The sequence below is a fragment of the Chiloscyllium punctatum genome, chromosome 34 (assembly GCF_047496795.1).
Source record: "Chiloscyllium punctatum isolate Juve2018m chromosome 34, sChiPun1.3, whole genome shotgun sequence".
Lineage (NCBI taxonomy): Eukaryota > Metazoa > Chordata > Chondrichthyes > Orectolobiformes > Hemiscylliidae > Chiloscyllium > Chiloscyllium punctatum.
In genome coordinates this window covers 59,436,884-59,449,686 of record NC_092772.1, presented here as the reverse complement: position 1 = coordinate 59,449,686, position 12,803 = coordinate 59,436,884, and the positions used below count along the sequence as shown (strand labels likewise).

At 43.2% G+C, this 12,803-nt stretch overlaps 1 protein-coding gene across 1 annotated transcript; it reads left to right on the top strand.

Annotated features, from left to right (window-relative positions):
- The first annotated feature begins 8,122 nt into the window (after window positions 1-8,122).
- On the top strand, window positions 8,123-12,803 carry LOC140458970 (probable G-protein coupled receptor 139). The gene is made up of 2 exons (XM_072553707.1): window positions 8,123-8,189; window positions 11,893-12,803. Exons 1-2 carry the CDS (start codon window positions 8,123-8,125, stop codon window positions 12,801-12,803), a joined length of 978 nt encoding a protein of 325 aa, XP_072409808.1.

The following is a 12,803-nucleotide window of genomic DNA, read 5'->3' as shown; positions in this document are numbered from 1 at the left end:
CTTGACAGTGGGATGGAACATTCTTTTGCACTAAAAAGACTGTAGATTTTCACTTACTTCTTCATTATTCTGCTTGTGTAACTAAGGTTTTGTACTTCAGTACTTCGTACCCAAGATAGTCTGGTGTGCTTATACTGTATAATTTTCACTGCAATCTTGTACCTCTAAATTTAAATCTAAAGTGTGACTGGTGATCGCATGCAGGCCTCTGTGGATTTCAGTAATGCTAACGTTGGGCTAAAGATGTAACCATGCAGAAACACCTCCATGCACCTAAATAAGTACACTATGGTTCAATCAGTTGGTGCTGATGTCGCCATGGTGCCCCAGTTCCCACAATTCCATTGGGCTGACAAAGGCCCTATTTCTGATAATGTCCTAATTGCACCATGGGAAAATCCTTTTGCCAACACACAGTTCCTCAACATGATATGAATCACAGCTTTTATGCATTTTTCTCAGCTTTCAGCCAGCAAGACTTTCTCGTCCTTCAATTTTGATCAAAAAACCAATGTTGCCTTCATTGGTGGCGGTGATTCTGAATTAGTACAATGGATGTCAGGGTTGGTCCGTGATATAACACCAATATGGCTGCCACCTCATGGGACAGGCCCAAATTCATTATGGAGCAGAGAGGCCAGAAGGGCAAGAGCTAACTGACCCTCATGTCTGTTTTAACTCTTTCTCCTGCAGGTTAAACATGATCTATCATTTTGAACTCACACACCCAAGGGAAAATATCCTTGTCATTAGCCTTATCCATGCCCCTCAGATTTTATACCCCTCTATAATGTCAACCTTCAGCCTCCTACTTTCCAGTGAACAAACTCCCAAGCCATCCAGCCTCTCGTTACAACACAGACCCTCCATTACTGGCAACATCCAGGTAAATCTCTTCAGAACTCAGTTCAATTCAATTTTAAAAAATCTTTGTGGGGATGTGGGCGTCGCTGACTGGGCCAGCATTGAATGTCCGTCCCTAAATGCCCTTTCGGAAGGTGGTGGTGAGCTGCTTTCTTGAACTGCTGTCATTCACTTGCTGTAGGTTGACTCACAATACCATTAGGGAGGGAATTCAGGATTTTGACTGAAAGATATAGAAGGAATGGCAGTATATTTCAGTATACTCCAAAGTATATGCTGCCCTATTCCTTCTGGATGGAACTGGCCGTGGATTTGGAAGGTATTGTCTAAGGATCTTTGATGAATTTCTGCACTGCAGCTTGTAGATGGTATTCACTGCTGCTAATGAGTGTTGGTGGTGGAGAGAAAAGATCCTTGTGGATGTGGTGCTAATCAATCGGGGGCTACTTTGTCTTTTGTATATTGTTGGAGCTGCACCCAACCAGGCAAGTGGGGAGTATTCCAACTCACTCGTGATTTGTGTTTTGTAGATGACGGACAGGCTTTGTGGAGTCAGGAGGTGAACTCCTCACTGCAGCATTCCTAACCTCTGACCTGCGCTTCTACCCACTGTGTTTGTTTGGTGAGTCTAGTTGAGTTGCTGGTTATTGATAACCCTGCAAATCAGTGAGGGTAACATTATTGAATGTCAAGGGGTGGTGGTTAGACTGTCCATTATTGAAGATGGTCATAGCATGGCATTTGTGTGGCATGAATATTACTTGCCACTTCTCAGCCCAAGCCTGGATATTGTCCAGATTTTTCCATTTGATAATGGACTGCTTCTGTATTTGTGGAGTCGTGAATAGTGAATACAACATTGGGAGACATGGGATTGAGGGTGATTTAACGGTTTGGATTAGAAATTGGCTAGCTGAAAGAAGACAGAGGGTGGTGGTTGATGGGAAACATTCATCCTGGAGTTCAGTTACTAGTACGGTACTGCAAAGATCTGTTTTCGGTCCACTGCAGTTTGTCATTTTTATAAATCACCTGGATGAGGGCAGAGAACGATGGGTTAGTAAATTTATGGATGACAACTCAGGTCAGTAGAGTTGTGGATCATGACAAAAGATATTGTGAGTTACAGAGGGACATGGATACGTTGCAGAGCTGGGCCAGGAAGTAGCAAATCGACTTTAATGCAGAAAAGTGTGAGGTGATTCATTTTGGAAGGAGTAACAGGAATGCAGAGTACTGGGCTAATGGTAACATTCTTGGTCGTGTAAATGAGCAGAGAGACCTCAGTGTCCAGGTACATAGATCCTTGAAAGTTGCCACCCAGGATGATAAGGTTGTTAAGAGGCATATGGTGTGTTAGCTTTTATTGGTAGGTTGAGTTTCAGAACCATGAGGTAATGCTGCACCTGTACAAACCTTTGCTGTGGCTGCACTTAGAATATTCCATACCGTTCTGGTCAGGGCATTATAGGAAGGATGTGGAAGCTTTTGAACAGGTTCAGAGAAGATTTACGGGCATGTTGCCCAGTCTGGAGGGAGGATCTCACAAAGAAAGGCTGAGGGATTTGAGGCTGTTTTCCTTTGAGAGAAAAAGGTTAAGGGGTGAATTAATTGAGACACGTAAGATGATCAGAGGGTTAAATAGGTTGGACAGTGGGAGCCTTTTTCCTCAGATGGCAACGGCGAGCATGAGGGTACACAGCTTTAAATTGAGTGGTGATAGATGTAGAACAGATGTCAGAGATAGTTTCTTTACTCAGAGAGTAGTAGGGGCATGGAAAGCCCTACCTGCAACAATAGCATACTCACCAACGTTAAAGGCATTTAAATGGCCACTGGATGTGTATATAGATGAGAATGGAATAATTTCGGTTAGATGGGTTTCAGATTGTTTCATGGGTTGGCACAACATCGAGGGCCGAGGGGCCTGTACTGAGCTGTAATGTTCTATGTTCTAATATTCCATGTTCTATGACTGTCAAAATGGTATAGGCCATCTTACATGTTGACCATGGAGCAATTCCACAATTTTGCAAGGCCCAGGTCGCCATTAATCTGGGTAATGAGCCAAGAACTGGGAAGATCAATAAAGACCATCCAGGGAACTTGGAAACAATGCGTAAACATTTTTTCCAAGGTTGGCGGCGTACAAATTAGGAAGGAATAATCCATATAAATGGCATCCATCGACTTACCTCGATCCACCATCTTTGTCAACGCTTTAAAAATGAGCTTTTCCAAGCATGAAGTACCCTCATGAATCCATGCTGACTCCCTCCAATTAGCTGAATCCGTTGAGGTGATTTGTTGCCCTATCCTTGATGATAGGTTCTAACAACTTCCCCATCGCAGTTATCAGGCTGACTCATCTGTAATTCCTTGGTTTCCCTTCTCAAAGAGTGAGCAAATTCATGACCGAGATGTGCAACTCCTGACTATAGGGAATTCTGAAAAATGATGTTCAGTGGCTCAGCAAAATGTTCTCCTCCCTGCTTTAACGCCCATTGATGGAAGTTTTCAGGTCCTGGGATTTGTCACTCTTCAGTTCCATTCATTTCATAGAACATAATACAGTCTCTCCAGTGTGGAAACAGGCCTTTTGGTTCAACAAGTCCACATCGACTCTCCAAAAAGTAACCCACCCAGACCCATTCCCCTGCCCTTTTATTCTGCATTTACCCCTGATTAATGCACAGAAGGTAAACATCACTGAATATTATGGGCAATTTAGTGTGGCCAATTCACTTAACCTGGCTATTTTTGGATTGTGGAAGGGAACCAGACCACCCAGACATGGGGGAAGAATATGCAAACTGGATACAAGCAGTTGCCCGAGGCTGGAATCAAACCCAGGTGCCCAGCGCTGTGAGGATGCAGTGCTAATCACTGAACCATCACGCTGCACCATTTATGTATTATTGATAATTGACTTTTGCTGATTTTATTTAGATATTGGCCTGATCCTCAGTTAGTTTCTATGGAACTTCCAGCAAACTACCTCCTTGTCTGCTCTCAATACTGAAACGTGCTAATCGTTCAGCATGTCTGCTATTTCAACACTATCATTGACAATATCCCCACTCTCAGCCTTCAGTGAGGACCAGCATTAATCTAAGCAGCTGCTTTCCCTTTCTATAACCAGAAAATCATTTCTTACTGTTTTTACATTCCGTAATTGTTTCCTTTCATCATCCTTTTTTAGCTGATCTCATAAGCTGTTTTGTGGCCTCCCATGTTGATCCTTGTCTTTGTCTCTTGCTGTGGAATGTGTGATGGTTCTATGTATTTTCTTTCATTTTATGCTGCTCCTGACATCTTTGGATCTAGAAAGGTTAGTGCACTGCAGAAATAATGCAACTGTTGCTAAACAGGTGAATAGTGAATGGAGATATTCTTTCTAAATATTCATTGCAATTCTCCCACTGTTGTCTTTTGTTTAGTATTTGCTATGCACAATATTTATCTTTGAAAGATGTTACCATTCTGCATGTTGTTTTAAATCACTTGCACCAGGATGTTGCCTCGGCTGGAACTTATCAGTTATAAGAGAAATTGGGTATAGTGTTGTTGTTTTTGTTTAGTCGAGGAGATTGAGAGGATATGATCGGAATGAATAAAACTGTAAGTAGAAAGAAGCCTTTCCCCTTGATGGCGGGATCAAGGAGCAGGGGCGTAGACTTAAGGTAAGGGGCAAAGTTTACAGAGGAGAGGTGAGGAAAAGACATTTTCACATTGAGGTTAGATGGAATTTATAAGGATGTTATCAACACTGGACGGCTTGAGAATTAAGGAGAGGCAGGTTCCGAGTCATAGGGAGAGGCAGGTTCAGAGCTTGGAAGCACGGGATCTTTTTCTCTGGAACGTTGGATGCTGAGGGGTGACACTACAGAGTTTCATAAACACATGAGGGTCATGGATAAGTTGAATAGGCAAGGCCCTTTCCCCAGAGTAAGAGGTGTTAAAGCTAGAGGGTATAGGTTTAAGGTGAGACTGGAAAGATTTAAAAGAGACCCAATGGTTAACTTTTTCAAACAAAGGGTGGTGCGTGTATGGAATGATCTACCAGAGGAAGTGGTGGAAGCTGATACAGTTACAACATTTTAAAGGCATATGGATTGGTATATGTATAGGAGGGGTTTAGAGGGATATGGGTTAATTGCTGCAAAACAGGCCTAGATTATTTTAAGATATCTGGTCTTCATGAACGAGTTGGACCGAAGGGTCTGTTTCTGTGCTGTAGAGTTCCATTACTCCATGCAAAGGAAACTGATGATGTGGCACCCCAATTCAAAATGGGAGAGAGGGAAAAACAGGTAACTATTGGTCAGTTAGCTTAACATACCTCATTGGGAATATGATGAAGTCTATTATAAAAGATGAAACACGAGTATTTTGAAACATGTTTTACAATCGGAGTGAGCATTGCGTCATGAAAGGGAAATGATACCTGAAAATGGAGTGCAGTTCTTTGAGGAAACAACAAACAGGGTAGAGGAAGTGGAACAGCTAGTTGTAATGTTTTGGAATTTCAATGAGGTGTCACACATAGAAATCATTGCAGGATAGAAATCATTAGCACTGGGTGGAGAACATGCCCAGGGATAGAGGACTTGCTAACTAATAGGAAGCTGAGTTTTACAGAGGGAAAACTATAGAATGATGACTCATTCAAGACACAAATGTTGACAGTATGTCTTAGTGATGTGAATGACAGAAATGAATGTTCTATCATTTACACGTAGGTGGGAATGCAAAGGATAAGGGTGGCCCACAGTTTTACAGACAGGGGAAGGAAGTTGGAAACAAATCTTGACTGACAAAATATAAAATGGGAAACTGGGAGGTTGCACATTTAGTCAGGAAGAATAGATTAGATTAGATTACTTAGTGTGGAAACAGTCCCTTCGGCCCAACAAGTCCACACCGCCCCGCCGAAGCGCAACCCACCCATACCCCTACATCTGCCCCTTACCTACACTACGGGCAATTTAGGATAGCCAATTCACCTGACCTGCACATTTTTGGACTGTGGGAGGAAACCGGAGCACCCGGAGTAAACCCACGCAGACACGGGGAGAATGTGCAAACTCCACACAGTCAGTCGCCTGAGGCGGGAATTCAACCCGGGTCTCTGGCGCTGTGAGGCAGCAGTGCTAACCACTGTGCCACCGTGCCGCCCAATAAGAGAGCTGAAAATTATTTACAATGGCAAAGGATCAGACAAATCTTTAGGAGAGAGAAATTCGTGGGTCTTAGTGCATGAATCCCAAAAAAAAAAGGTCTTGTAGAGTCACAGAGATGTACAGCATGCAAATAGACCCTTCAGTCCAACTCGTCTGGTCCAACCAGATATCCTAAATTCGCAGAAAGTGAGGGCTGCAGATGTTGGAGATCAGAGTTCAAATGTGTGGCTCTGGAAAAGCACAGAAGGCCTAGCAGAATCTGAGAAGCAGGAGAATTGACATCTTGGAAATAACCCCTTCATTATTCTTGACAATGTCATTACTAACATGGGCAGCATGGTGGCTTAGTGGTTAGTACTGTTGCCTCATAGCGCCAGTGACCTAGGTTCAATTCCAGCTTTGGGTGACTGTCTGTGTGGAGTTTGCACATTTTCCTCGTGTCTGCGTGGGTTTCCTCCAGCTGTTCCAGTTTCCTCTCTCAATCCAAAGATGTTCAGGTCGGGTGAACTAGCCATTCGAAATTGCCTATAGTGTTCGGTGCATTAGTCAGAGGGAAATGGGTCTGGGTGGATTACTCTTTGGAGGGTAGGTGTGGACCTGTTGGTCCACACTATAGGGAATATATCTATTTATAATGATAAACAGAAAAATCTAACCTGAAATTTACATGTTGATGTATCCTATCACAGTCAGATTTCTTTCAAGTCCCCACCATGATGAAATGAAATTCACAACCCGAGTAGCAAACATTTCAATGCAGCTTAGAAGGCATCCGATCCAGATGTATCAACACTTGGTATGGCAACTGCTCTGTTCAAGACCACAAGAAATCACAGAGTTGTGAACACAGCCAAGCCTGTCATCCAAACCAGCCTTCCTTTGAGCTGTGGGAAAGCAGCCAACATCATCAAACACCACTCCAACACTGGTAATACTCTCTTCCACCCTCTTCCATCAGGCAAAAGATACAACATCTTGAAAACACGGACCAACAGTTTCGAGAACATCTTCTTCCCTGTTCTTATCAGGACCTCTTGTATATTCGAGTTGATCTTTCTCTGCCATCCTCTGTAGCTGTAACTCGATATTCTGCTTTCAGTATAATTACCCTGATGTACTTACGTAAGGAATGATTTATTTGGATAGCAAGCAAAGCAACACTGTCACTGCATCTCGGTGCATGTAACAATACTAAATCAAATAAATTCCAATCCGCTGTAGTAGAATATTAAGTGGTCTGAACTTCAAATATTTTCAAGCAAGCGATTGATATGTTTTATCAAGCTAAAAAGACTAAGGAATGTCAGGAGAATGCTGGGAATAGGGCCTTGATTTGGATAGTCATTAATATTAGGAGGTGAAGTAGGTGTGTAGGACCGATTGGCCTAACCCTACTCGTACATTCTATGTCTCTATGTTTGATTGGGATGCCTCCGTAGAAGCCACAGCACCTTATCAGCTTGAGCTGCAGTATTGTTTGGTCTGTTTAGCTCAGGTCACCGAATCTGTCAAACACAAGTGCTGGTTTCAGACTGTTGGAGTCTGATTTATGAACCTGAGGGGCAACTTGTTCATGCAAATGGTGGAGTGTGTATGGAATGATGAGGTGATGGAGGCTGGTACAATTATGGCACAGAAAAGGCCATCTGGATGGGTAGATGAACAGGAAGTATTTAGAGGGCGAACTGTTGGCAAATGAGACGAGGTCAGATTGGGAGGCCTGGTCAGCTTGGACCAGTTTGACTGAAGGGTCTCTTTCTGTTCTCTATAACTCTGACTCTATGGTTTCTGCAATCCATTGCTCACAGAGATTGTCCTATTACTAAGCCATTAAGGCTATAAGCCTTCTCTTTGATATTTTCCTATGAAGTCAGAACTGAATAATTTGAATGCAACAGGGACTTAATATCTCGGTGCTAATATATTTTCCATAACAGATCAGAGATAGCAATGATGCAACTTTAACATTCCCTTGGGAATTCAAAAGAGTATAAAATAGTTTGTGAATACAGTAATACTATGATCAACTCAAAGATTTGGCTTCATCACCCAGGAACAGAGCCCTCATACACAAAATGCTGCAGTTGTTCACCATTGTTGATAAAGTATATTACATCACTATTGCTGCTATTGGTGTTCCTGGTAAGTTTATTTTAATATTCATTCACGGGATATGGGCATCACTGGAGAGGCCAGCATTAATGGTCCAGAGGGCGTTTTAAGAGTCAGCCACATTGCTGCCAGTCTAAAGTGACATATCGGTCAGTCCAGGCAAGGATGGCAGTTTCCTTCCCTAAAGGACATTAGTGAAACAGATGGACTTTTCCAACAATCCACAGTTATAATTAAACTCTTAATTACAGATTTTTTGTTTCATTCAATTCAAATTTCACCATCTGCCATGGGTGTTCAAACCTGGGTCCAGAGTACATTACCAGGGTGTCGGCACTAATACTAAGGACATGCAGGTCCTTGGACTCCTCCATCGCCAGACCATGACAACATGACGGTTGGAGGAAGAGCGCCTCATCTTCCGCCTGGGAACCCTCCAACCACAAGGGATGAACTCAGATTTCTCCAGTTTCCTCATTTCCCCTCCCCCCTCCTTGTCTCAGTCAAATCCCTCCAATTTAGCACCACCTTCCTAACCTGTAATCTTCTCCCTGACCTCTCCAGCCTCACCCCACTCCGGCCTATCACGCTCACCTTGACCTCCCTCCACCTATCGCATTTCCAACGCGCCTCCCTCAAGTCCCTCCTCCCTACCTTTTATCTTAGCCTGCTGGACACACTTTCCTCATTCCTGAAGAAGGGCTCATGCCCGAAACGTTGATTCACCTGCTCCTTGGATGCTGCCTGACCTGCTGCGCTTTTCCAGCAACACATTTTCAGCTCTGATCGCCAGCATCTGCAGTCCTCACTTTCTCCTCTCTGCACTAATAGTCCAGTGGTAATCCCACTCAGCCATTCCCTTTCCTGAGTAGAACTTTGAAAGTTGCATCAGTCCTTGCAATGGCATACCATGCCACCGTGCTTATATTTTGCTCAAAGTATTTGCCACTTGAATTCACTGTAGGTCAGTTAGCACTGCGATCATCGGATATGCATTATCAGGATTGTTGTAAATGTTAATTGGGAATCAATAATACGAGAATCCCTGTGAGCAGTAGATTGCAGAGATCAGACACTCATAGAGTTATACACCACAGAAACACAACCTCCGGACAAATCAGATATTAAGACGGTAAGGCTGTCCTGTCAGAGCACCTGTCTCTCCAGTTCCTTTTCCTTTTCCTTCATTTCTCTTCTCCTCTTTGCAGCAGTTTTTTTTTTCTTCCTCCCTCCCCGAAACTATTAAATGCCCCAACCTGGGGAATGTCGACGAGTCGTCACCGGAGACAGGGCGTGAGCTGAGCACACGGGCTGTACCCCAAAGCAGCAGCAGAGTGAGCAGGGGCCGAGAGAGGGACTGAATCTCGGGTTATGGCAGTAGGGAAATTCCGTGTGCTGGAATGGCATGTGGGCAATCCCGAGTCCCAGAGTGGCACGTGGGGAATCCCACGTTCTGGAGTAGCATGAGGTGAAGCATAACTGAACTTGTTGCTGCTGAGTGCCGGTGAGGGAATGGTCTGGACGCTGACGGGATGGGGGACACTGGTTGGACTTGGGGCCCTGGCACCATGTGCTGAGCTGCTGCTGTTGTAATTCTTTCCCAGACTGGAATGTAAGTAACTACCTCTTTCCTATCCCATTCTCAGACACTGTCAGTAATGTTACTGCTTTCCTCATGATCCTCTTTTGTATAACAGCATTATATTTCTAATAACTCTGTAAGATTTGTACTTGGACCGAAGGTGGTGCCATTAAAAGGCAGCCATTGTAAACACTTCCCACTGTACTCCTGTACTTCCACACTTGATAAGAAGTGACAACAAAGAATATTCAACGTGAACGGTTACATTTAGTCGATGATGGGCAAGGAAACCTTCCTTTGCTTAATAAATCGAGTTCTCCCCTACCCTTTTTTTTTGCTGAACACTTCCGGTTTTTCTTTCGAAGAATAGTTTGGAGGAAGAAGCGCTGATATTTCCTAATCTCAGGGAGTTCCACGAATGGAAAGCAGTGATAACCATTCACTAACACATCACCAGTACTGCGGACATAATTCCAGTCTTCAACATAACTAATGATTCGAAACGTCATTTCCAGAAATTGAGACAAATGTGAGGTGCTAAATGTTGGAAAGGCAAATCAGTGCGGGGCTTCTACTCTTAATGGTAGGGTCCTGGGGACCGTTGCAAACCAAGGAGAACTTGGAGTGCAGGGCCCTTGAAAGTGGAGTCGCACATAGACAGGGGAGTAAAGAAGGTCTTTCATACATTTGCCTTTATTAGTCAGTGCATTAAGTATGTGATGTGGCTGTACAGGACATTGGTTTAGCCACTTCTGGAAAACTACCTTCATGTCCGGTCACACTGCTATAGGAAAGATGCGTCTAAACTTGAAAGTGATCAGCACAGAGATTTACAGATTTACAAGGATGTCGCCGGGGACGGAAAGTATGAGCTAGAGGAGACGCTGGGCATGCTGGGGCTGTGTTCCCTGGAGCATTAAAGGCTGAGGGGCTTGGATAGAGTGAATGCTCAACGTCTTCTCCCCAGGGTAGGTGAGTCCAAAACCAGAGGGCGTTGGTCAAAGGTGAGAGGGGAACGATCTACAAGGATTTAAAGCAGCAGCTTTTTCACGCAGAGGTTGATGTGTGCATGGAATGAGCTGCGAGAGGAATTCGCGGAGCTCGGTAAAATAACAGCTTTTAAAGGGCATCTGGATGGATACATGAACACGATGGATTTCGAAGGATACTGGCAAAATACTGGCAAATGGGGCTGGATTAGTTTAGGAATATCTGGTCAGCATGGATGAGAGGACTGAAGGGTCTGTTTCTGTGCTGTTCTATAAGCAATCGTTAGGATGTTGCATAGACAGCTGGCTGTGTACATGGAGAGAGGAAACCATTTGCCAGAATAAGTTCAAATATGGTATATACTTTCTCACATGAAGGAATTCTTCATTTTGTCCTATCCTTTGTTGAACTGCTGGATCAATTGACAGCTCCATTTGGTTATCTTGTTGTTCATCAATAGGTTCGTTTATCTTACAGCACATTTCAGGTTCTCAATGGTTATCTCCTGACTGTCATGCCTTCAATCCCCACCTCGTGGTCCACTTGTTCATTCTGTGAGGATATGATCTCTTATTGTGGGTTCTGCTGTTCACATATTCTTGTGGAACATTGTTTAAGAATGTGTCTGACCCGTCAGGCAGGATTACACAACGAAATGGTGTCAAATCCATGGTTCTGGGCACTATGTGTTTAATACTAACATCAGTCTCTATCAGCTTACATTGTGACCATGTTAAAATGTGACCTTAAAATATTAAAATCCAGAGCTCTCTCGTTAAGAGAACAACCTAATTGTTGGGAACACAGAAGGGAAAAGAACACTTTACTGCACTCTTCATGTTGTTATTTTTCCTACCACTAACAGAATGATGTCTGTGAAGACTGTACAATAGACAACAAGAACATATTCAGTTTGATTCTGTACACAACAGTAACGTAGTCAACTGACTATTTTCCACCTCCATTTTGCAGTACTTCGTGTTCAACACCATATACCCACACCCTTCGTTCATTGGGCACATCATAACGTGGGATGGAATCGGAATTAAAATGCTTTTTACATTTTAATATTTTCCTTGACAGCCCTAAAGCCATCTCAACTCAAATGGAAGGCTATTCAAACTACAATTTCTGAACTAATTTGACTTTTCACTCTTACAGTTAATGCACTGGCAATTGTGATTTTATCGCTTGGAAAATGCGGACTCTCCAAATGTACCACTCATTATCTGGTGGCCATGGCAACAGCAGATCTGATGGTCATCATAACTGACGTTATATTATATCAGCTAAATCATTACTTTTACCAGGGGTCATTCCTGCACCTCACGCCTGCGTGCATTGTGATTCAGTTCCTGCTTTTGGTGAGTTCAGACTGTTCTGTCTGGTTCACTGTCACTTTCTCCGCTGATCGGTTTGTCACCATTTGTTGCCGGAAACTGAAACTGAAATATTGCACCGTCAAAGCAGCAGCTGTTATTCTTTCAACAACCTTCACTCTATTCATTCTAAAAAATGCTCCGATTTTTGTGACACGAGAACCTATGATTGTGGTTGACAATGTACAGTGGTCCTGTCAAATTAAAGACAGCTATTACACTGAACTCGGGTGGGTGGTTTATGACTGGGTTGATAAAGTGCTAACACCATTACTCCCATTCAGTTTAGTTTTGCTCTTCAATGCTTTGACAGTCAGATACGTGTTAGTGGCGAATCGGATCCGCAAAGGATTGAGGAATCAGAATACGGAAGAGAAGCGCAGTGATCCTGAGATGGAGAGCAGAAGGAAGTCAATGATTTTACTGTTTACCATATCGAGTAGCTTCATACTGCTGTGGTCACCCTATGTAATAAATTTCTTATATTATCGAATTGCAACAATTGATCCCAAATCTTACAACGAAAGTTTGCTTGTATTTGAAAGAATTGGATACATGCTGCTGAGTTTGAGTTGCTGCACAAATACGTTTATTTATGGAGTAACTCAGTCGAAGTTCAGGGAACAGTTCATTAGCGCTTTAAAATACCCACTGACTGCGATAAACAGAGGCATTACTTGTCGAACGAATTGA

Coding starts and splice junctions, on each gene's coding strand:
- LOC140458970 (XM_072553707.1), top strand. CDS start 8,123: ATGCTGCAGTTGTTCACCATTGTTGATAAAGTATATTACATCACTATT. Junction 8,190..11,892: donor TGCTGCTATTGGTGTTCCTG/GTAAGTTTATTT, acceptor TCACTCTTACAG/TTAATGCACTGGCAATTGTG.